This window comes from Lissotriton vulgaris, chromosome 7, assembly GCF_964263255.1.
Source record: "Lissotriton vulgaris chromosome 7, aLisVul1.2, whole genome shotgun sequence".
In the NCBI taxonomy this organism is placed as follows: Eukaryota; Metazoa; Chordata; class Amphibia; order Caudata; family Salamandridae; genus Lissotriton; species Lissotriton vulgaris.
This window is the reverse complement of record NC_141695.1, coordinates 898,535,268-898,557,711: the sequence shown is the minus strand read 5'-3', so window position 1 is coordinate 898,557,711 and position 22,444 is coordinate 898,535,268. Positions and strand designations below refer to the sequence as shown.

General features: G+C 46.0%; 1 protein-coding gene across 3 annotated transcripts in view; it reads right to left on the bottom strand.

Moving 5' to 3' along the window:
- Positions 1–22,444, bottom strand: part of FLT4 (fms related receptor tyrosine kinase 4) — a 462,865-nt gene that overhangs the window by 5,381 nt on the left and 435,040 nt on the right. For all 3 annotated transcript variants that reach the window (XM_086931324.1, XM_086931325.1, XM_086931323.1), the window contains one exon: positions 5,457–5,542. In XM_086931324.1, the coding sequence (XP_086787450.1) occupies positions 5,457–5,542 (86 nt within the window). The remainder of the gene's footprint in view (positions 1–5,456; positions 5,543–22,444) is intronic.

Below are 22,444 nucleotides of genomic sequence, written 5' to 3'. Positions count from 1 at the left end.
GTGCTTTTCCCAGGGTTAGTAAGAAAGCTACCCATCCACCACCATGTGACACTACTTGGAAATCTCCAGACTCCTAGAATACATTCTCCGCACTGTTTTGGAAATCAAGACTGGTGCTGTTTGTACTTTTGCCTGCATCATCTAACATTTAGTCACATTCATTTATGTTTAATGTGCTCGGCCTGTTCTTTGTACATCCAATTAATCACCTGCAGAATACACCACTCAGGGCTCTTAGATATACAAGCACCTTAGATAATGGTGAAAATGCTGTGCAGGAGATTTAGGCCCTCATTTATCATACTGTTGTGTTACCCTGGCGCAACACAAGGGGCCGCACGGGCGATGCAACACTAAAGTCAGATTTATCAATCCACGCCAGGTCACATTCCATGGCCTTGCATGGCTAGATAAATTTGGAGTAAGGCAGAGCAAATCGCTGCCTTGTGCTACTCTTACCCAGGGAAACATTCCATGGGTGGAGCGTGTGTGTTCCATACATCCACCCATGGAGTTTGGCACATTCCCTGATTTACCATTAGTGGTAGACCTGGGAATGTGTCAGAATACTGTGCCTCCCCAGTTAAGGAGTAACAAGGAGGAGTAATCTTTATTTCTCCTCGTTTTTCCTTTTTCTATGCCTGCTGCATTCTGGCTAAGATTAATTCTCTGTGGCTCAATCTTGTCAATTTGGGTATTGTTTCTTGCATTAGGCCTAGGGGCAAAATTTGAGTAATTATGCAAATGTTATGTGTCGTTTTAACGCTGAGAATATTTTCTCATTTAACTTACGACTTTTAATTATTATTTTAACCTATGGTTTTATGATTTTGTTATTTGTTGACACTCAGGTGAGCCCCCATTGTATTCTAAACATTGTCTCGTTATTAACTGTACTTTTAATTGGGCTTTCGCACTGTGTTTTTGGCTTGTGACTTTTATGGTCTATAACCGATAAAGTTTTAAATTGGAAAAAAATTGTGAAACATATATTTCTATGTGCAAAGCTGTGAGCACCTGCCAATAGAGTTAGGTGTTCCAGTTAAAATGGCATGGCCCTTTACATTATTCATACGAGTACTCTAAATCCACAATTCATGGTTGTTCAGAGAAGGAGATTTCGGTGTCAAATACATAATTTGCAATAATTAAGAAGTAAATACAAAACATCACAATATTTCCTAATAAATAAGTATAACGGTTCAATTTACTTACAAATAGTATATTATGCTCTATAATTTGGTAGATTAAATTACTCTTAGTGTGGGTTATAACAGTGCTGGTTTGACCGTATGTAAGGCAGTGACAGAAGCAATAGGTAAAAGGCAATCACAAGCAAAGAAGGCTCTTTGTGGTTGCCAATATGGGTGAAGAAAGTCTGTCTTCAGTTTTCACTGAAAGAAGAAAAAACAAAATACCAATCCCCATCCAATGGAAGCAGCATATGCATTAAAGGTGACAAAGATGAGATGCCCTGAAGCTGTTCAGCTGTTAGTTGCAACTGGAGTTTTCTGGGAACTATGTGGAATTCGATGGTGTGAAACTCCGGGAGCTCAGCCCAGGCCTGACGAAGACCAACTAGCCCCTCCAGCGACCCCAACACCTAATCACCAGAAGGAAGCTCACAGGAATGCAGTTTTGGTGTATGAGTCTGCCGTAAGGCACAGGCCTAAAGATTACGCGCAGTCCTAATCAGGATATTTGAAGTCCCCACTCTGCAAGCACGTGGTGGCCACAGTAAAAAATCCAATAGGCAATACATGGAAGGAGGGCCACACTTGGCAGCTCCTACATCCTCCCATAGAAAGGCTCGCCAGTGGGTGTCACACCCACTGAAGCTGCGCAAACACCTAATATAATTTCAAGGCAAGAGCAGCTAGGCCCCCCTCAGCCAAGGGCAAACGCAGCTTCCAGAAGGCAAGGCAGAAATGCAAATTGCCCCAATAAAGTGAGAGTAGCAGACCATCCAGCTCCCAAAAGAATCTTTGGGGCAAATCCAATGGGAGTGCTGCGAACCGATAAGAAGACGCAGCAATATAATCATAATGGAAACGCCACAGGGCCACTGACCGAAAAAGGTAATGTAGTCCAGAAGGCAACAGAGTGACGCAGCCGAGTCAACAAATGCACAAAGTTCCCCTCATACAACAGTTCTGAGGAGTGGTAAAAAGCCACTCCAAGGTACTGCACCATATGATGCTCCCACCTCAAAGTCAGAGCCTTGGGGATAGGAGCGTGCTCAGGGGCATCCCCCCTCAAGGGATAAACACACGACTTGCCCCAGTTGATCTTAAGTCCAGAGTGAATCCTGAAGTCTGATAATGCAGCTACCACCCTGAGGAGGCCAGTGTACCGCCCCCTAAGGTGCAAAAATATATCATCTCCATAGAGAAAGAGATAAGTACAGTTAGAGGCAATGAGGCAATGCGCAGGTCCTGATAGTGTAGACCCCGGCGACCCATGCAGGCAAAGGGCTCCATGGTCAATGCAAATAACAAAAGTAAAAGGCGGCAACACTAAGAGTACTCTGCTCCACCGGTAAGGCCTCTGATATCACAGTATCAGTATGGATCCTAACCAGGGGACCAGTGCAAAGAAGCTTTGTCCACTTAACGAAGGGCAAACCTAAGTCCCTGTTAAAACATAATAGCATACAGGAATTCCCAGTGGAGCAAGTGGAACACCTTCCTTATGTCTACCGAGATAACCAAGGTCTCCGGTGGGAGATACTCCCGACAATCTAAGACCAGGAATAATTGCTGGATGTTAGGCATTGTGCTATGCGTAGGAATAAAGCCTGTTTTCATAGCATAGAATTTCAAGAGACCTTTAGGGGCCACATCCTGCTGGAGCCAGGTCCCAAGAAAGCCAACAGGGAATCCCTCTCAGCATGCTTAGGTAGCCCCTCAATGCAGATATTATTATGCTTGGCTCGACCCTCCTGATCATCCAAGTGGGTGGCCAGGGACCGAGTCTGCGCCTCAAGAGTTGATATGGGATGAATCGCCGCCTGAACCACTTATGTCAGTGTCTGCACCATGGACTCCATGGCAGTAACCCCTTCAAAAACCTTCTGCGAATGCTCATGGATAAGACCCAGCTCAATGGAAAGTTAGTCAATTTTTCCCTACAATTGCTCCCCAGAAGCGTCAATGGCAGCCGGGAGTTTATCACCATTGTCATCCATATATTCGGTGTCTCCGCTGTCAGTGCCCTGCTTGATCCCCTGCAGGGGGACACTCGCAGCCACGTCGTTCTTAGAGCATTGAGTGCACCCCATAATGCACCAAGACAGGGCGTGGGCTCCCAAGAGGTGCAACAAGTAGAGCCACAAGAAAGGTTACCAATTACCCCGGTGACACAAAGGAAGACAGATCCGCAGAAGACCGGGAACCAAAATGGAGGGTATGGGACCCTAATTCAGCCAGGACACAAGGCCAGAATTAATTAACTGAGGCTGATGCACCCTGGAGGGAACACAATAGTTCCATGCCTCCAGTCAGACCAGGGATGATAGGGATGGTGGGTCTCCAGACACCCAGGAGGTATCCCTCAATAGTCACAGAAGTGTTCACTGACCCCGCTACAGAGTAACAGCATAGTGTCTTGCTGCTCCTAACTCAGCATACCTCTATAGGCCATGGGGCAGCAACACAACACTGAAACTCAAGAGCTCATAAGGCGGGGGTGGGGAAGCAGACCAGTTACACGGGCACCCCCCAGTAGAAATAAGAAAAAGGGCACCAGCCCCAAGAAGCACACCAACGCAGCCACAGGATACCTGAATACAACCTCAATGTACAGGGTGGAGCCGCATGTCTGTGTATGCCTCGGAGTCACACCCATTTGACTCCTGTGCGCCCGCCGCCATGTCTGTAAGCCTGTCTAAGTGGGTCATGGGTCGGCAGGTCCTCACGAAGTACCCCCCGCAAAGGTTCACCGCCGCAGCTGCAGGTGTTGGCGAGGCGGCCGCCCATTATGATCTGGGCATCTGCGCTGGGAGAATACAGCGGTCCCTCCCCTTGGTCCCACACTCCCAAAGTACTCGGAGCGTACCTCCAATCCCGAGTGCGCTGGCAAGCCTCCCCTGTGGAAGCAGGAAGGCAGTGGCTGCTGGATGAGGCTGGGGAGATTGCAGGCAGCGAGGAGCTCCGCCGCCCGTGTCTTCAGAACATGGCGGCTGGCTCTGCCCCAGCTGCATAGCTTCTTTACCATCCTTTTGATTTGATGACTTCTATTTTTCCACTGTTCAAATTCAAAGAACTAATCTGTTTTCTATTTTTTTAAAGCATTCCATGAGAGTGCATGCGTTTCTTGCTCTCTTGTTCATCTGTTACTCTCCCCCTTTCATACCTGCCCTGTGTGTTACTGCTTCCGAGTATGCTTCCTTCTCGTAGTCCATTGCTTTGCCACCACTGCTTTTTAAATTTGTTTATTATTTATACCCCAGCCCTCAAGCTTGTCCACCCGCAGACTTCCTATTTCTTCCCTCCCACATGCTCCTCCGTTGTTTCCCCATCCTTTGTGTGCCTCAAAATCAAATTATTTTTTTCAAACTTCTCAAAAACCCAGTAAGTGCCATTTGCTACCAGGCTGTTTTTTAATTTTTTTTATTAAATAAAGACTTTTGGGAACATATATATATTTTTTATTTACCTCCCCAGATCTCATCCACCATCTTGGGACAGTAAATAAATAAATAAATAAACAGTGCTATGTCATTCTGTAGCCGTGTGCAGGTGTGTTGAGGCATACACACACCTACAGAATGATGAGGCCAACAGCCGTACTTATCCTGGACTCTATTACACCCTGTCACTTCGTCTCATCCAATACTTTGTTCGAACTCCATCAGCTAGCAATACAGGGCAGACACTATTTTTTGGGAAGCAGAAAACGGAGAAAGGGGTTAGAAGATTAACGTTACAATGAAGCTCTTGAAAAAAGCCTTTCACTTGATGCTCAGAGACCATACACAAGACCGTAGAGTGCTGCAAACATTTAAGCCTCCTTCCTTCATTAAAATACTGCAACTGTGCAGTTTAAAAGGGGAGGATGCAGTGAGTTGTTTTACATTGGAGGCAAATATCTACTGGCCTATTGAGGAAGCAGAGATTTTCCAGACATCCTAGGGCCTCTGAAAGTCCTCCAGTGATGGGATGGCAAGATTCCCATGTCAAATGAACCCGGGATATGCTCCTGACTCCACCTGATGCCTATTGCCCTTCAGCCATGTTGGAAGAGTTTGCATTTCCAAATAGTCCAATGAATAATGGTAAAATGATAGAACCCAAATGTGCCAATCACTACAGGCAAATAAACTGCTGCTCAGAGGAGGCAATCACTGCAATGATACAGCTTCAGGCAGAGAAGACAAGCACTCGAGCCGCCACCATCACAACTTTTTTAAATGAATACGATGTGAGACTGGGGCATAAGTGGCAACCTGTAATTACCTGAAAGCGCCGTCTGTTCTGTGCTTGTTCTCTATCCTTTCAAACTCCTCGGAGGCCAGCACCATGCCGCTGTCTGTCTGGTTGTCCTGCAGGGAAGAAGGAAACAACAAGCTTCATTTTGCTCTTCTGCACACACAGTACTCCTTGAAGACCCTCTTTTGACCTGTGTTGCCTTATCAGTTGGTTCTACAAGAGGTGTCTGAGAGCTGAGTAAATCCTCAAACCGCGGTGTAGTAATTCCTGCCGGTTATGTTACTGTAACCACTGCCACTACATTGCCTACCACTGGTTCCCCTTCAGTAGATCGCCTGACATTACATCGTCCGGGGCGGGGAGGAAGACCCCGCTCTATTGAAAAGAATTTACAGCACTCTTACACTCTATTTCATTAAAAAATATATGTAACCTATTTTATAAAACGCGCCTGTCATGATATTGTCAGGCAGGTTTGAGGAGGATATGCAGTGGGGCTGTACCCATGACCACATGTCATGTGGAGGAGTGTGGCTCAATGGTTAGAGCGGCAGACCCTGATGCAGAGTTCTGGCCCGGGACCAGGGTTCAATTCCCGCCTCGGCGGGTCTTGGGCTCAATTACCTCGGACCCAATTTCCTCGGACCTGACAATTCTCGCCTCGGTGCCTATTCTAATCATAGGCCCCACGCTGTAACTCTGGACAATAGCTTGCTTAACCTCCACACTGGCCCCCACAGCGCTAGGATGCCTGGTTTCACCCTGGGGGTGCCCAGGAGTGGACACTTCACAGGGAAAGCCAGGAAGGGTTCCACAGCGGTATGAGTAATAGCGCCAGGAAACCGCTTGGTGACAGTGCGCTCTACAAATACCTTGACATTTACATTTACATTTCACACTCTGTAGGACTCTGTCTGGAGCCGGCGCCCGCTCCACAGCAACATCCTTGTCTGATATACTTGGTAAATCCAGCCAGTCGATGGGCTTTCAATGCAACAGCTCGGGATGTCCAGCGCACAGATTCAACTGTTTTGTGTACCTATGCTTAGAAGACCATTCATAGCATGTTAAACATGTAGGGGCTTATTTACAAGCCCCTTGTGCCACCGGCATGTCACTTTTTCCCCTTTTAAAAGTGACGCACCGATGGCGCAAGGGACTTGTAAATGAGCCCCTTACCATTCATATTGTATTGTGAATTCCTGACCCTGGACCTTTTGCTGGAAGACTAGAGAGAACACCATGGCCCAGTGGCACCATGAGAAGGAGCAGCAAGTAGATGTCCCTTCGAACAAGCTGCTTTATTTCTGCACAACTCAACCATTCAAGGAATTCAAAAGTGAGGATATAGTGGAGGAGTGTGGCTCAATGGTTAGAGCGGCAGACCCTGATGAAGAGATCAGGCTCGGGACCAGGGTTCAATTCCCGAGGCAGCAAGGTCTTGGGCTCAACGTCCGCTGACTCGATAATTCTCGCCTCGGCGCTTACTCTAATCATGGGTCCCACGCTGCAACTCTGGACAATAGCTTGCTTAATCTCCACAACGGCCCCTACAACACTGGGATGCCTGGCTTCACCTTGGGGGTGCCCAGGAGGGGCATCTTACAGGGAGAGCCAGGAAGGGTTCCACAGCGTTATACAGCGCTGGGACGCCCCGGTGATGGGCAGCTGTGCGCTTTACAAGTATCCTACATTTACATTTACATTTAGTACTTAAAAGTAAAATGATGCAAAAATAGACCTCCGACTACTTTACTGCAGCTTTTTCCTTGTTTGTGGTAAAGACTTAGAAATATTTTACAGACCTCATTGGTCGTCACTGAAATACATTTTTGCATAGACTTGAGCAGTGGCAGCTGATGACCTTTTCAAATGGTGAGGCAATAACAACTACATGGAAAATACAGATATGCATATGGCAATGCCGGTGGGAAACGGTCTGTGGGCTGGAGCCCCTATAGAGGCCAACACTTCCCAGTGCACAGTAACCTGCCCATATGTTTGATAACCTTTAATAGTAATTTGCAATGCCTCACCCACTTAAAGTCCACCGAAGAACTGCGGTTTTGGGTCCCCCAACTCCTTTCCACCAAAGGCGTGGCAAGGAGCCCCCTGAACTTACACACGCAGTGCCTCCCAGTGCTACTGCCTTTACGCCAGAGATCAGTTCTCCTCTAAACTGTCTGCAACTACTCAAATCCTCCACTCATACATTCTCATGCATGTGCATGTAGGCATTTAGAGGGTCATTATGATGGCGGAAGGACCGCCACCGCCGAGCCGGCGGTGGTGGTCCCTCCATCATCTGATTCACCTTTCCCCTGGCCACATTAGGAAGGCGGGGGGATCGCTTTGTGACCGCGGCGGTCGCAAAGACCACCCTCCACTCTTCCGCCACAGTCAATCGTCACGATTGCATGGCGAAGCGGTCAGCATGGGTAAAATGGTGGCAGTGCATTGCAGGCACTGCCCGCCAGATTACAATGCTGGGTCAGCCTTCTTTTCCATGGTGGTGGAACCGCCATGGAAAGACTGGCGGAAGCTGTGTTCGAGGGCCCGTTGCGGGCCCCCTCTGTGTGGGAGGAGGGTGCATGTGCACTGGGGGTACCCACAGTACCCCATGCATTTCCATGCACAAGGTGGCAGGCACCGCGTGATGCCACTTTGTGCATGGAACTGCACTACATGCGATTTCCAACACTGTGGTGATGCAGCAGCCAGCAGCACCGTCCGCAATGTAAAATCGCTGGGTGCGACAGCTACGGTGGCGGTTGCATTGTGATTTGGGGTGCGGGACCGCCGCCTTACAGGTGGGTGATCCCGTACCCGCAACGATGGCGGGCGGACTCCGCCCGTCATCGTATTCGGCCCCTTAGAAAACAAACAGTAATCCATGACCTCTTCAGCTCTTGCATCATCCTTTTTGAATAAGATACTTTGTTCACTTCCTCATAGTCCTCATAGTCCTACAAATTTGTATGTTACTTGGTGTTCAGCAAACGAGGCACCTGCTGCAGCCCTCAAGCCTTCACATGCACACTAACACCAAACTGCAGTGAAAGGTGGGCCAACAATACTTTCCCTCATCTCTCAGCTTTCAAAATTCATTGACTCCGCATTGGAAGATTCATATTCTGCATTTGGTAGCTTTTTATCTCAGATTCTGAATATCTGATAACTACATCCTAAAATGCAGATAAAATCACACACATGGTGCACTGCAAATGTTTGATAACATCTTGATGGTTAGGAACCATTCTGACTTGGTGGATAACTCACAAACTCCATTTTATTTATTTTTGCAGTTTTAAGTTGTGCAACCATGGCCCCCGGGCAGAGTGTTATACAATGTGATCGGTATTCATAAAATATACTGAAATGGTCTTATAATGGCAAAGTTAAACAATGAAGATTATTGAGAGAAGTGTTAATATGCTACAACAAGAATAGAACACATTTTGATTTAACACACAGTGAATATATACACAATAAACAATTATGGGAATTACTATTAAAATAGTACCAAGAATATGTACTTAATTTTAAGATTGCTAAATTATTTCTATACATTAGTGTAGAGATGCTCCAGATTGTCTATGGATGTTAGCTATCACCCGTGAAAGTGTGTTGGTCAAGAGACACAAAAGTGGAGGTGGGCAAGCCACTAAAGGCTCGAGCCAGTGCCTCTTAATGGTTCATGCAAAACGGGAGGACAGGACAACCACCTAGTGGCTGAAGTGCACAGTGTGGAACGTGAAAACCCAGGATTAATCCTGGCTTCCCTGTTTGACCAAATTGTGAGCCTAGGCAAAACTGTTATTTCACCGAGCATCCTCTTTTACCATTATCACATAAGAGAGCACCCTCAAATACATGTGTTCAGTGTGTGTGTTGTAGGAAAACCTGTTTCTGTTTGGTTTAGTATGCTATAATGTTGCTTCATCTACACTAGGAATCTAAGCCATATATAGGGAGCACATGTCAACTCACTTGCCTTTTAGTTCACTAATTGCCTTGTGGGCGTGGGGCGGTCATGAATGTTCATGTCCATGTTTTAAAACTATCACTTTTAATAAATGCTTCTTAATGCCGCTATACTGACGTACTAAGGTGAAAGGCTCCTGCATGCTAAAAAAAAGACACCTTTTGAATTTTGATTCTCTTTTATCACAGTTTTATTCTGTTTGTTGTACGATTTACAGGGCACACTTTTTCAGGGCAGTTGGAGCCAAGCCAGAGCCTTAGCTTGGCTTTGGCTCGGCTCTCCAAATTAATTTGCTGGCTCGCCCACCTGGACACAAAGGTGCGGACCGCGAGAGAAACAATCATTTGTCTGAACGAGGCAGCCAGACTAGTTTTCGACAGAAAAATGCAGAGCTCTAGTGTGGCCAGAAGGAGGCGCTGTTGGATTTTTGTTATATCTTGTGAGGTGACTTTTATGTATTTGTCTCTCTTCAATTTGCTACTTTTTTATTTGGCACATTTTGGCCTCAGATTATTTCACTTTAACACGGTTTCCGGACATGTGCTCTTTTGGTTTAACTTTTGAATGAACTTTAATTTAAATTTAACATTGAATGAACTTTAATTGAATGTTTTTTGTACGTTATGTTGTTGCCTGCAAATGTATTAAAGCACGTGTTTTGTCGCAGAGCGCAGTATAGTCCAAGCTCAATGCTTGCAACACGAGCACATACGCGACAGTGTCACTTGCGTGGTGATGTCGCCCAGTTGCGCCTATGACAGGAACCACCACCTGCGCCGTTTATAAAGGTGCTTCAGGGCAAGGGTATAGGCAGAAAATCCATCTACTGGACCACCCTTTCACTTCTCAATTCACCTATTCATTCATTCTTTCCCATATTCATCCATCTACACGCACATTCATCCACCCACTCATTCATCCACCTACTCATACATCCTTCCCTTCACCCTTCCTTTTATTCAATCTCCCCTCCTTCCCTTTTCTATTCACCCATCTCTTGTGTTTCCTTGCTCCCACTCACTCTTCTGATTACAGCTGTATTCCTTCATAATGGTATTTATGAGGTTGAATCGCTGAGTTGCAGGCAGAATAGGCTCATGAAGAGCCCCAACCCTGCTGTAGCTGCCAAAGTGGGTGGTTCACTACTGCACTGCTTGAGGGAAGGTGTTGCAAAGACGAAGTGTCGCTTGCCTAGCAGGAGATTGGCATTTTAGGGAGCCACCTTGGATTCCCTAGCTACAACTAGCCATCCTGCCCCACATCAATAACCTCATCCCAATCTGACTCTAGTGTAAATCACGCACCGATAGGATTTAGCAATCGTTGAACAATTTGAGCTACGATCACTTTTGGGCTGATTCACAAAGGTAAACTATCACTTTTGTGTAAGTTTACTATTGTTTAGTATTCACAAAGACCTATCGTTTTATGTGCAGAGACATTGCAATCGCGAGGATACCACTCATCAATCCCATTTGTAAATGCAGAACAGTCGTAAATTTACACAAATGTGTAAGTTTATCTTTGTCAATCAGGTCCTTTGGATTTTTTTCTTAATGGTTTGCTTCCTTTGTTGATTACACTGTGTAATACCTGTTCCTGGGGCCAGATTATATGCATTTTTACCCAGTGCAGATCTACCTCACACTAGCATTTACACTAACCGACCAATGTAAAAACATCTGCTCTGACAGACGACATCTTCGCTAACCACTCAGATACATCAAGACTTCCTCTTAATTCTTGTTCCCTTTGTATTGCTGCTCTCGATTCTGCGGTTTTTGTCCTAGTCTTCACTGAGCTCTGCAGCTTGTTGCTTTGCTAAGCTACTGCCCCAGAGTGCTGGAAGCATGCAGTGGTTATACCTCTCCTGACAAAAATCTTCTGCAAACCTGAATATCCTTATAATCTTTCCCCATATTGCTCTTACCTTTTCCGTCGAAAATTCCGGAAAAGGCTGTAAATGAACAACTCTCAAACTATTTCGAACTTAACTGTCTCTTACATCAAACACAATCTGGTTTCTGTCCTCACTGTAGCAGTAGAAAGGCTTTAGTTCGAGTCACAGATGATTTAAGATTACCTTTAGAGAAAGGCCTTTGCACCACTTCGATACTACGCGAGCTGTTGGCTGCATTTTACAGATCTCCCACGCTAATCTTTTGCTCAGCTTGCTCAGATGTGGAATCTGCAATCAAGTCTTGAAATGGTATACTTTTCTTATCTTTAGAAGTTAGTTTGTTTTGATACCATCTTTCTGTTATGTGCTCCTCCTTGACGTGCGATGTCCCACAGAGGTCATCGTCATGTAGTCCGACATTATTTAATGTCCATAGGCCATATGTATCAAAAAGTCATTTTGCGATTCTCAAATAGCGATTTTTTGCGAATCGCTATTTGAGAATCGCAAATTCTATCAGGCACATGAATCAAAGGATTTTGCAATCGCAAACGGTGCGACTCTCAAAAATCGGCCGTTTGCGATCGCAAAATATGCGTTTGGAATGCATGAAGGATGAAGGCCCTTGCAATTTGAGAATTCGCAAATATTTGCGAATTCTCAAATTGCGATTGCATTTAAGGAATCGCATTTTGCGATTCCTTAAATGCAATGCATGAAACTTAAAAAAATTGCGATTTCGCAATTAGGGGGAGCAAATTACCATGAGGTTGAACCTCATGGTAATTTGCGAAAACTTTGAAAAATGCACTTTTGTGCATTTTTCAAAGTTTCATGTTGTGCACACACATGCTTTTAGGGCATGTGTGTGCACAACTTATGTGCACAGATTGATTTCACGGGTGCAACAGGGTGTCCTTTGGACACCCCTGCACCCTTGAAATTGCATTCTCAATTTGCAATTCGCTAATTGCGAATCGCAAATTGAGAATGTCTTCCCATTTATTCCTATGGGCCTCTAGGCCCATAGGAATGAATGGGAGGTATTCCTTAATTCCTTAATTGCGACTCGCAATTTGCGAGTCGCAATTAAGGAACATTAAAAAATCACATTTTTTAACGATTTCTTGATGCATTGCATTTTGCGATTCCTTAATTGCGATTCCTTATTTTTCGCAATTAAGGAATCGCAAAAAGCAATATTGATGCATGTGCCTGTAAGTATGTAGGATTAGCAAATAATTTTGTGAATCCTACATATTCCTTAATTGAGAATCGCAAATTGCGATTCTCAATTAATTGCAATTCTCAATTCCTATGGGCCTAGAGGTCATTAGGAATGAATGGGGAGATATTCGCAATTTGCGATTCTCAATTAGAGAATCGCAAATTGCGAATGCAAATTCAAGGGTGCCCGGGTGCCAAAAGGTCACCCTGTTGCACTCCTGAAATGTACATGTGTGCGCATGTGGCACACATACATGCCCTAAGGGAATGTATGTGTGCCACATGGCACTTTAAAAAATGCAAAAAAGTGCATTTTTCAAAGAAATCGCAAATTACCAACAACTTGAAATTGGTGGTAATTTGTGATTTCTTAAATGCAACCGCAAAAGAGGGAATCGCTATTTTGCGATTCCTTATTTTGCGAGGCTGTTACATCCCACTTACCTGAATTGCGATCGTAAACGCCGAAATTATGCGAATTTCGGCGTTTGAGAACGAAATTTTGTTTCATACATATGGCCCCTGGTACCCCTCTGGCAACCCTCATTCTGAGTTCAAATGCTCCCCTTCTTGGCGGCTTCTTGAACTGGGGACTTCGCCTACATCATTTGATTCTGCCATAAAGTCAGGGTTGTGTTGTAAACAGGAAGCTTCACTTTGCTAACCAAGCCAATCGGATACTTGGGCATTGCTTTTCTCTTCTAATTTAGCTTCAGAACCCAACGTAGCGGGCTCTACTGGCTATTAAGGCCCGCTCCAGCATTAAAGGGCCAATCTGAAGGTGAGGGCCTATAACCAGCCACGGTCTGTGGAGTGAGTTTCGGTGGGGCGGAGAGACTCCCTCCATGGGCCATGGCTGCCTATAACAAGCGAGTAGCCCTTTAATGGCTGGTAGAACCCGCTACGGAGGGCTCTAAGGCTATTAGAACATTCTTCCCTTAGAGGGCAGAATGTTCAAAATAGTAAAACGAAGGCCTCACGAAGCCCGAGGCGATTGAAATCCCCTTGGGCTCCGTGAGGCCTTAGTCCACAGCAAGAGCTGTGAACAAACATTGGAATGTTGATGCTTCGGGCTTCTACCTGCCATTAGAAGCCAGGAGCACTCAATTGCCTTCAATGGAGTGCTCAACATTACAATGTTCTAATGATGCTTAGGGAAATCACCCCTATTCTTCCCGAATCCTTCACAAAACCTGTTGGTCCTTCTTTCACGGAGTCATATTTGTGCTACAGCAATTCCCTTTCTATGGGATCCTCAGAATATCTTACCGTCACCGCCAGAGAGTACAGTATGCAGATGAGGGCTTGGTTCTTAATTTACACACTACGTGCTCTGTGACTTCTCCTCTGAGGGGCTGGGACATTCGCTAGTTCCCTTCGAGAAAGCGCTCAGTTTTTAAGGCTCTTTGCATGGTCTGCGGAGCCTTCAACAACTTAGGACCTGTGTCTGCCTGTGGAAGAAATTTCAGAGCAAACGCCCTGTCTGATGTCTGTATTCCCCAAACAAGGAGGAACCCTTGGGAGGAAGCTGCTTCTTGTATCTTGCAGCAAAGCATTGAAGCTCCTTGGGCTTTCCCTCCGAACAGTGCATTGCCCTTTTACTTTAAAAAAGAAAGGATAAATATGTTTTCTAATGGTTTGTTGGACCAGCGGTTGTTTGCTATTTGGTGACAGGACACCTTCGTGGTATGAGTCATGCTTTACAAACCATAAAACAACGACGGGTGCACAAACGCCATTTTGTACTCCTCAGTCAGTGCACACATCATTTTAACAAGATCACTTTGTGGAACTGTTAGTAAAATGTGTGTTGTGCAGGGCAAATGTATGTATAACCTGAACCAGAGAGGACGGTGTTTGTAACCAGCAAGCCTTTGTAAGTAAGTAAAGCGTTTTGGCCACGCACTATCGCAACAAGTGGATTTTTACTGTATGTTTTTTTAATGTAAATGACACTTTGTGCATATGGGAAGCCACTCGTCATACTCCTCACCGATAAGTCTTTCCTCTAGCCCGTGTTGAATCGTTCCTACAACATTCAACTGAATGTAGTTTTATAGTCATTGCAGGAGTGTTTTGAACTTAAATGTTGTACGTCACAATCCACAAGGTGCATAGGGCGTAGGCACTGTTGCAGCTGGAAACATCGAGATGGTTTTGTGAGCAACAAAGGGTGATGGATTGATATGAAGCAGACATTACACACAGAAATATTTCCACATTTTACATATTTATGCGAATCACGTTGTCGCAGCTGAGATGCTATCATTGGGTTCTTGGGGAGTCAGGTGCACAGAAGAAGGGTTGGAAGGGCCGGATCCTTGGCAGAGTGGGAAGGAGTTAGAACATCTTGGGGCAATTCGATGGATTGGGTGGCATAGCGGATATGAGGGGACGTAATTTATCTCAGGGGTATGCCAGTTCAGTGTGAGGGAGCGTAGGGTCACCCGTTGATGGATGTGAGTTGGGCATTGAGAGTTTTGCATATGAAGGATGAAAGAGAGAAAGAAGAAAAAAGGCTTATATGTCATCAGATTAGTGGTTGGCAGGGAAAGCAAGTTAAGAGGTAAGGTTGCCATGGGAGGTGGTACAGGTGGAGAAGAGGACAAGGCTCAGGGCAGACCATTGGCGATGTCTTTGGGGGATGCTCACTACTCAGAAGAACGTTGTTACTGGAAAAAAGAGAGGATTTGGGTTTTGCCCGTGTTCAATTTTTCAGATTTAGTTTTGACATTTCTGCGTTGAATTCACTGACTGGAAACCAAAATATTTTATTTTAACTCACCATACGAAGGGACACTGTCCTGAGATATTCTGGAGGTTGTTTGACGATCCAAGGATACACCCGTAGAGACTGTCTACTAATGTACGCAAATTACGATGAACACTAAATTAAAAATGTTCCTCTCTAGCTACAAGCTACCTTGAAGATTGTCTTCTATTCATGTGAGTTGCGGGAGCTGTCCTGTTCACAGTTGGCAACAGAATTACAGGCTAACGCAGGGGAGGCTGTCCTTTCAACTAAGCTTAAATACCAGTAGGATTGATTGTGGAAGGATGCTCCTGAACACACCACTGCCGTATGGATGGAATTCTACATCTCGGGCTAAGAGGAGGGCGTTCCAGATCCTAGGTCAAAGGAAGGGTGTTCTTGATCCAGGGTAAGTGGGAGGGTGGTTTATATGCTGAGTCTGGAAGAGGGAGTTTCTGGTCTGAGGCTAATGAGAAGGTGATCTGGTTCTCAGAGTTCTACATGCTCGGTCTGAGGGATGGACTTCCAGATCCGTTCTACTGAGAGGGAGTTCCAGGCCGTGGACCAGTGGAAGGAGGTTACAGATTCTGGGTTAGCAAGAGGGATTTCTAGATCCCAGGTCTCAGGGAGGAAGTTCCACATTCAGGACTAGTGGGTGGGAGTTCCAGATCCTGAGAGAGAGAGAGGGAGTTTCAGGTAAGGGACAAGTCAAGGGGAATTCCAGTTTCTGGGACTAGTCGGAGGGAACCCAAGCTCCTCTGTTTGGCAGGGAGTTTGATCCACTAGACCTGGATCTAGGAGTTTCAAATATTGAATGCTGCACTTTGAAAGATAGCCCACAAACGTTTTAATAACCATTAAAACAGCTTTGTCGACCAGTGGTGCCATTGTAAACTTGCTCCAGACGTTGCTATGGTCTTCAGGAGCCTCTAGGAGTTTGCATTTGAAATTTTTGTCAAAGAGGATAATGCTTGAGTCAGCGGTGGCAGGTGACAATTGCCAGCTAAGTTAGACTGCAATATAGACTGCAGCTAAAGAGGCACGTTTTCCCCACTTTCTCTCTTCATTGCGCATAGGTGTGGGCGTTCGTACCCTAGCAGGTAGATGGAGGACACATACAAGAAAAGATTCGGAGGAGGTTTTGCTTGACTGAAACCAGCACCAGAATGGAATAAATGATGGTAATCTGTGTGATGAAGCATACCCCCGAATCTCCATGTCAAGCAGGTAAGATAGGGCATAAGTTGTACTGAGTGCTTTAAATGGAAATTTAGAAGAGTAGGTACTCACTCATCAGAGTACCTCTTTCCTCCTGAGAAGTGCTGGTACTCTCCCATTAAATGCATTGCAACAGTGCTGAGAAGTGCAGGTGCCCTCCTTTTCAAATGAAAACTTTGCAGGTACTCAGTGCCTAACAGTTGGAACATGCAATTGTCAACTGGTGATGGCATCGCTGTGTCCATCATGGGAGCAACACGAACAACGATCAGCAGCGTGCCAACGATTAGCAGCGTGCCTGTCTCTTATTGCATTTGATAAGCAGAATCGCGCTTCAGAGGCATATTGGTTTTAACGTTCATGGTAGGTAAGGGTTTTGGGCTGGAAGCGAAAGCCTTCAATGGCAGTGCAAGTTCACCAAAGTGCTTGTTTGCCACAGACCTCTTGCACTCGCTGCATTTATGTCCTAAATATGTTACTCTAGCTGTCAATATGCCCCACGCTCTTCAATGCACTACAAATATGGGGCATGCTCCTCACAACTTGTGAGAATGTTTGCCCAAACTCTTTGCGCTTTCCCAATGGGCGCAAAGCTCCTCACATTCGACTAACGTACCCCAAGCTCTTCACACACTGCAGCAAAGCCCTAAACTCCTCACACTCTGACAATGCACCCTAAACTCCTCACACACTGCAGATGAGCCCTAAACTCCTCACACACTGCAGATGAGCCCTAAACTCCTCACACACTGCAGATGAGCCCTAAACTCCTCACACACTGCAGATGAGCCCTAAACTCCTCACACTCTGACAATGCACCCTAAACTCCTCACACACTGCAGATGAGCCCTAAACTCCTCACACACTGCAGATGAGCCCTAAACTCCTCACACACTGCAGATGAGCCCTAAACTCTTCACACTCTGACAATGCACCCTAAACTCCTCACACACTGCAGATGAGCCCTAAACTCCTCACACTCTGACAATGCACCCTAAACTCCTCACACACTGCAGATGAGCCCTAAACTCTTCACACTCTGACAATGCACCCTAAACTCCTCACACACTGCAGATGAGCCCTAAACTCCTCACACTCTGACAATGCACCCTAAACTCCTCACACACTGCAGATGAGCCCTAAACTCCTCACACACTGCATATGAGCCATAAACTCCTCACACACTGCAGATGAGCCCTAAATTCCTCACACTCTGACAATGCACCCTAAACTCCTCACACACTGCAGATGAGCCCTAAACTCCTCACTCTCTGACAATGCACCCTAAACTCCTCACACACTGCAGATGAGCCCTAAACTCCTCACACACTGCAGATGAGCCCTAAACTCCTCACACTCTGACAATGCACCCTAAACTCCTCACACACTGCAGATGAGCCCTAAACTCCTCACACACTGCAGATGAGCCCTAAACTCCTCACACACTGCAGATGATCCCTAAACTCTTCACACTCTGACAATGCACCCTAAACTCCTCACACACTGCAGATGAGCCCTAAACTCCTCACACTCTGACAATGCACCCTAAACTCCTCACACACTGCAGATGAGCCCTAAACTCTTCACACTCTGACAATGCACCCTAAACTCCTCACACACTGCAGATGAGCCCTAAACTCCTCACACTCTGACAATTCACCCTAAACTCCTCACACACTGCAGATGAGCCCTAAACTCCTCACACACTGCATATGAGCCATAAACTCCTCACACACTGCAGATGAGCCCTAAATTCCTCACACTCTGACAATGCACCCTAAACTCCTCACACACTGCAGATGAGCCCTAAACTCCTCACTCTCTGACAATGCACCCTAAACTCCTCACACACTGCAGATGAGCCCTAAACTCTTCACACTCTGACAATGCACCCTAAACTCCTCACACACTGCAGATGAGCCCTAAACTCCTCACACACTGCAGATGAGCCCTAAACTCCTCACACACTGCAGATGAGCCCTAAACTCCTCACACACTGCAGATGAGCCCTAAACTCCTCACACTCTGACAATGCACCCTAAACTCCTCACACACTGCAGATGAGCCCTAAACTCCTCACACTCTGACACTGCACCCTAAACTCCTCACACACTGCAGATGAGCCCTAAACTCCTCACACACTGCAGATGAGCCCTAAACTCCTCACACACTGCAGATGAGCCCTAAACTCCTCACACTCTGACAATGCACCCCAAGCTCTTCACACACTGCAGCAAAGCCCTAAACTCCTCACACTCTGACAATGCACCCTAAACTCCTCACACACTGCAGATGAGCCCTAAACTCCTCACACTCTGACAATGCACCCTAAACTCCTCACACACTGCAGATGAGCCCTAAACTCCTCACACTTTGACAATGCACCCTAAACTCCTCACACACTGCAGATGAGCCCTAAACTCCTCACACACTGCATATGAGCCATAAACTCCTCACACACTGCAGATGAGCCCTAAATTCCTCACACTCTGACAATGCACCCTAAACTCCTCACACACTGCAGATGAGCCCTAAACTCCTCACTCTCTGACAATGCACCCTAAACTCCTCACACACTGCAGATGAGCCCTAAACTCTTCACACTCTGACAATGCACCCTAAACTCCTCACACACTGCAGATGAGCCCTAAACTCCTCACACTCTGACAATGCACCCTAAACTCCTCACACACTGCAGATGAGCCCTAAACTCCTCACACACTGCAGATGAGCCCTAAATTCCTCACACTCTGACAATGCACCCTAAACTCCTCACACACTGCAGATGAGCCCTAAACTCCTCACACACTGCAGATGAGCCCTAAACTTCTCGAAGTCTGACAATGGACCCCAAACTCCTCACACACTGCAGATGAGCCCTAAACTCCTCACACTCTGACAATGCACCCTAAACTCCTCACACACTGCAGACGAACCCTAAACTCCTCACACTCTGACAATGCACCCTAAACTCCTCACACACTGCAGATGAGCCCTAAACTCCTCACACACTGCAGATGAGCCCTAAACTTCTCGAAGTCTGACAATGGACCCCAAACTCCTCACACACTGCAGATGAGCCCTAAACTCCTCACACTCTGACACTGCACCCTAAACTCCTCACACACTGCAGATGAGCCCTAAACTCCTCACACACTGCAGATGATCCCCAAACTCCTCACACACTGCAGATGAGCCCTAAACTCCTCACACACTGCAGATGAGCCCTAAACTCCTCACACACTGCAGATGATCCCCAAACTCCTCACACACTGCATATGAGCCCTAAATTCCTCACACTCTGACAATGCACCCTAAACTCCTCACACACTGCAGATGAGCCCTAAACTCCTCACACTCTGACAATGCACCCGTAACTCCTCACACACTGCAGATGATCCCCAAACTCCTCACACACTGCATATGAGCCCTAAATTCCTCACACTCTGACAATGCACCCTAAACTCCTCACACACTGCAGATGAGCCCTACACTCCTCACACACTGCAGATGAGCCCTACATTCCTCACACTCTGACAATGCACCCTAAACTCCTCACACACTGCCGAGGTGCCTCGAGCTCTTCACACTCCCCGATGTGCTTCAAGCTTCTCACAATGTTCACGTAGCTCCTAGAAGCCTGCCAGCGTGCCTTAGTCTGCTCAGAGTTGCGAGTGGTCCTCTGGCTCTGAGCTGCGATGCTGCGGCGCCCGTATTTCCGGGTCTGAGGTGCAGAGCACACAGCGGACTTAAAATAACAAAACGACAAGTGACAGAACCCTGGCAGCCAGGGCTGTTGTTTTTTCCCGGATCACAGCCCAGATGGGGACAAAAAGCAAAAGTCTATCACATAGTTCCGGACGAGGGGCGTGAGGGCTGGGTGTAAAGGTTCAACTCCAGTACTTGCCAAACTCAGAGCAGTGCGTGCAGTGTGAGCGAAACATCTCATCGGGATCAAGATCTCAGAAAGGACTTGGCTCGGAACAAATGTAAAATGAACTTTCTGCTGATGCAGGAGTTCACTCGAGAGCCATGAGATAAGGGGTCCGATCTATACAAGAAATGGTAACTTTACAGATTGTTGGCTTCTGGCTCGGGTGTTTGTAAGGTTTCTCTGTTATACTCACAGAAATCTCCTTCGGAGCAAAACCTATAAAAATCACCAATTTCCAAGAACATGCCTTTCCTTAAAGCAGCAAGTTTCCACCTCAGCAGCCCCATGTTTTGGTTAGGATTAAAGCAGAAACCCCCTTCGTTTTTTTTTGGTCTTCACGTGAAATTATTACCACACAGAAATCTATTTCACTGGACTCCCTGAAAGTATGGGAATGTTTGGTCCACTTCACGCCTAATCCGAACATTTCTTTAAGCGTTTTAATATAGTTGGGCATGAAGAGAAATGGGAAATGTTTGTGAATATCCACAAAGTCACGGTTAAGGAGGCATTCCTCGTATTCTCTATGGCCACTCCCTGCCCCTTCCATGCTAACACCTAGGCTCCTTCCTGCAAGCCTGTCTTCAAGGCTGCAGAAAGGCTGCTATACCGGCGACTTTCCATGAGTTTAGAGAAGGTCAGTGTATTTAAATCCCGATTTTTGCAATTAAGATTTGGGGATTACAACCATGAATCCAACTTTTTGCGGTTGTAAATGCAATTTTCTACTGAAAAATATATTTGTGACTCTGGCCTAGGACAATTATCTGTCTAATAACCCAGCCACCCTCTAAAAAGAACCATCACGAAAAGGATGGGAAGCAGGAAAAGAAGATCATAATCCTGAGGCTCACAAGGGGAACTAACAGTTGGGGGATACTCTCATTCTGAGTGGGCTGGAGATACTGGGCATTCGTAGTATTCAGAGTTTTGTATTAATATCTCATCCCCACAAGTTTTACCTGTGCACAATTTACCAGGAGACAGTGATACCTGGTGAAAGTTGCATGGGGAACAGAGATTGGAAAGTGAGACAATTTCTGAATTCCGAGTGGGGCAACTTGGATTCTGCAAAATATCTCTCATTTTGACCCCGAAAATTCTGAATCAGGCAATAATCTCATCTCAGTGTAAAACCGCAAGGTGCCTTATATTGAAGTCTTAAGAGTCCTGTCATATATGGCTGCTGCAGCAGTTGTACATAAAGTCACAAAAACGATGAGCACAGACTATATATGTCCTTACTTCTACTTCCTTTGTATATCTTTTTTCTATACCAGTGGGTGATTTGTGTTTGTGTCACAAAATAGTCTTTTCACTAATCTCCCTTACACACAATATAGGCACATTAAGCGTTGGGGTTCGCTATGCTTCATTTTAAATGAGAGTTGGCCATTTGGTGGCATGGGGAAAACTAACGATGCGGATTGACAGCAATCTATAAGACACTAACTTGGAGGTCAGCACAAGTGCTGAAGGATGGAAAATGATCAGATACTCCTGCCCCCCCTTATTGTTACAGCAGCACTTTCCTACTACGTGTGCATCAGATGAAATGTCAAATGTTTTAGAACCAAGAAATGTATCTACAAACCCATCCAACCTGCGAGATCCTCCACCTCCAACAGTGTAACACAAAATGACGGGCCATCCTCCAAAACTTGGAGAGGGGCTGCTGAGATTGTGGTACCCAAAGGAACTCATAATCAATAGGCTAAACCGGGTGCCCCTGTTCCACAGGGGCATATGATTTGCCACTGACTGTATCGTGTCTCTAACACTGACATTTTGTTACAGTGACGAAGGGCACACGTGAAGTGCCAGTGTTTATTCCAGTTTAATCAAATCAGTTACATGGTAATCGAATGAAAGCAACCAGGACTCTCCTTCAACTTCCCATCTGCTCCTTCAATTGTCATCCTCACCAAATCACAGCATTCTCAACTCACCTTTCAAGTGGACATCACCAGTCAGGTGCCACTCACCTGCTGAAGACTTA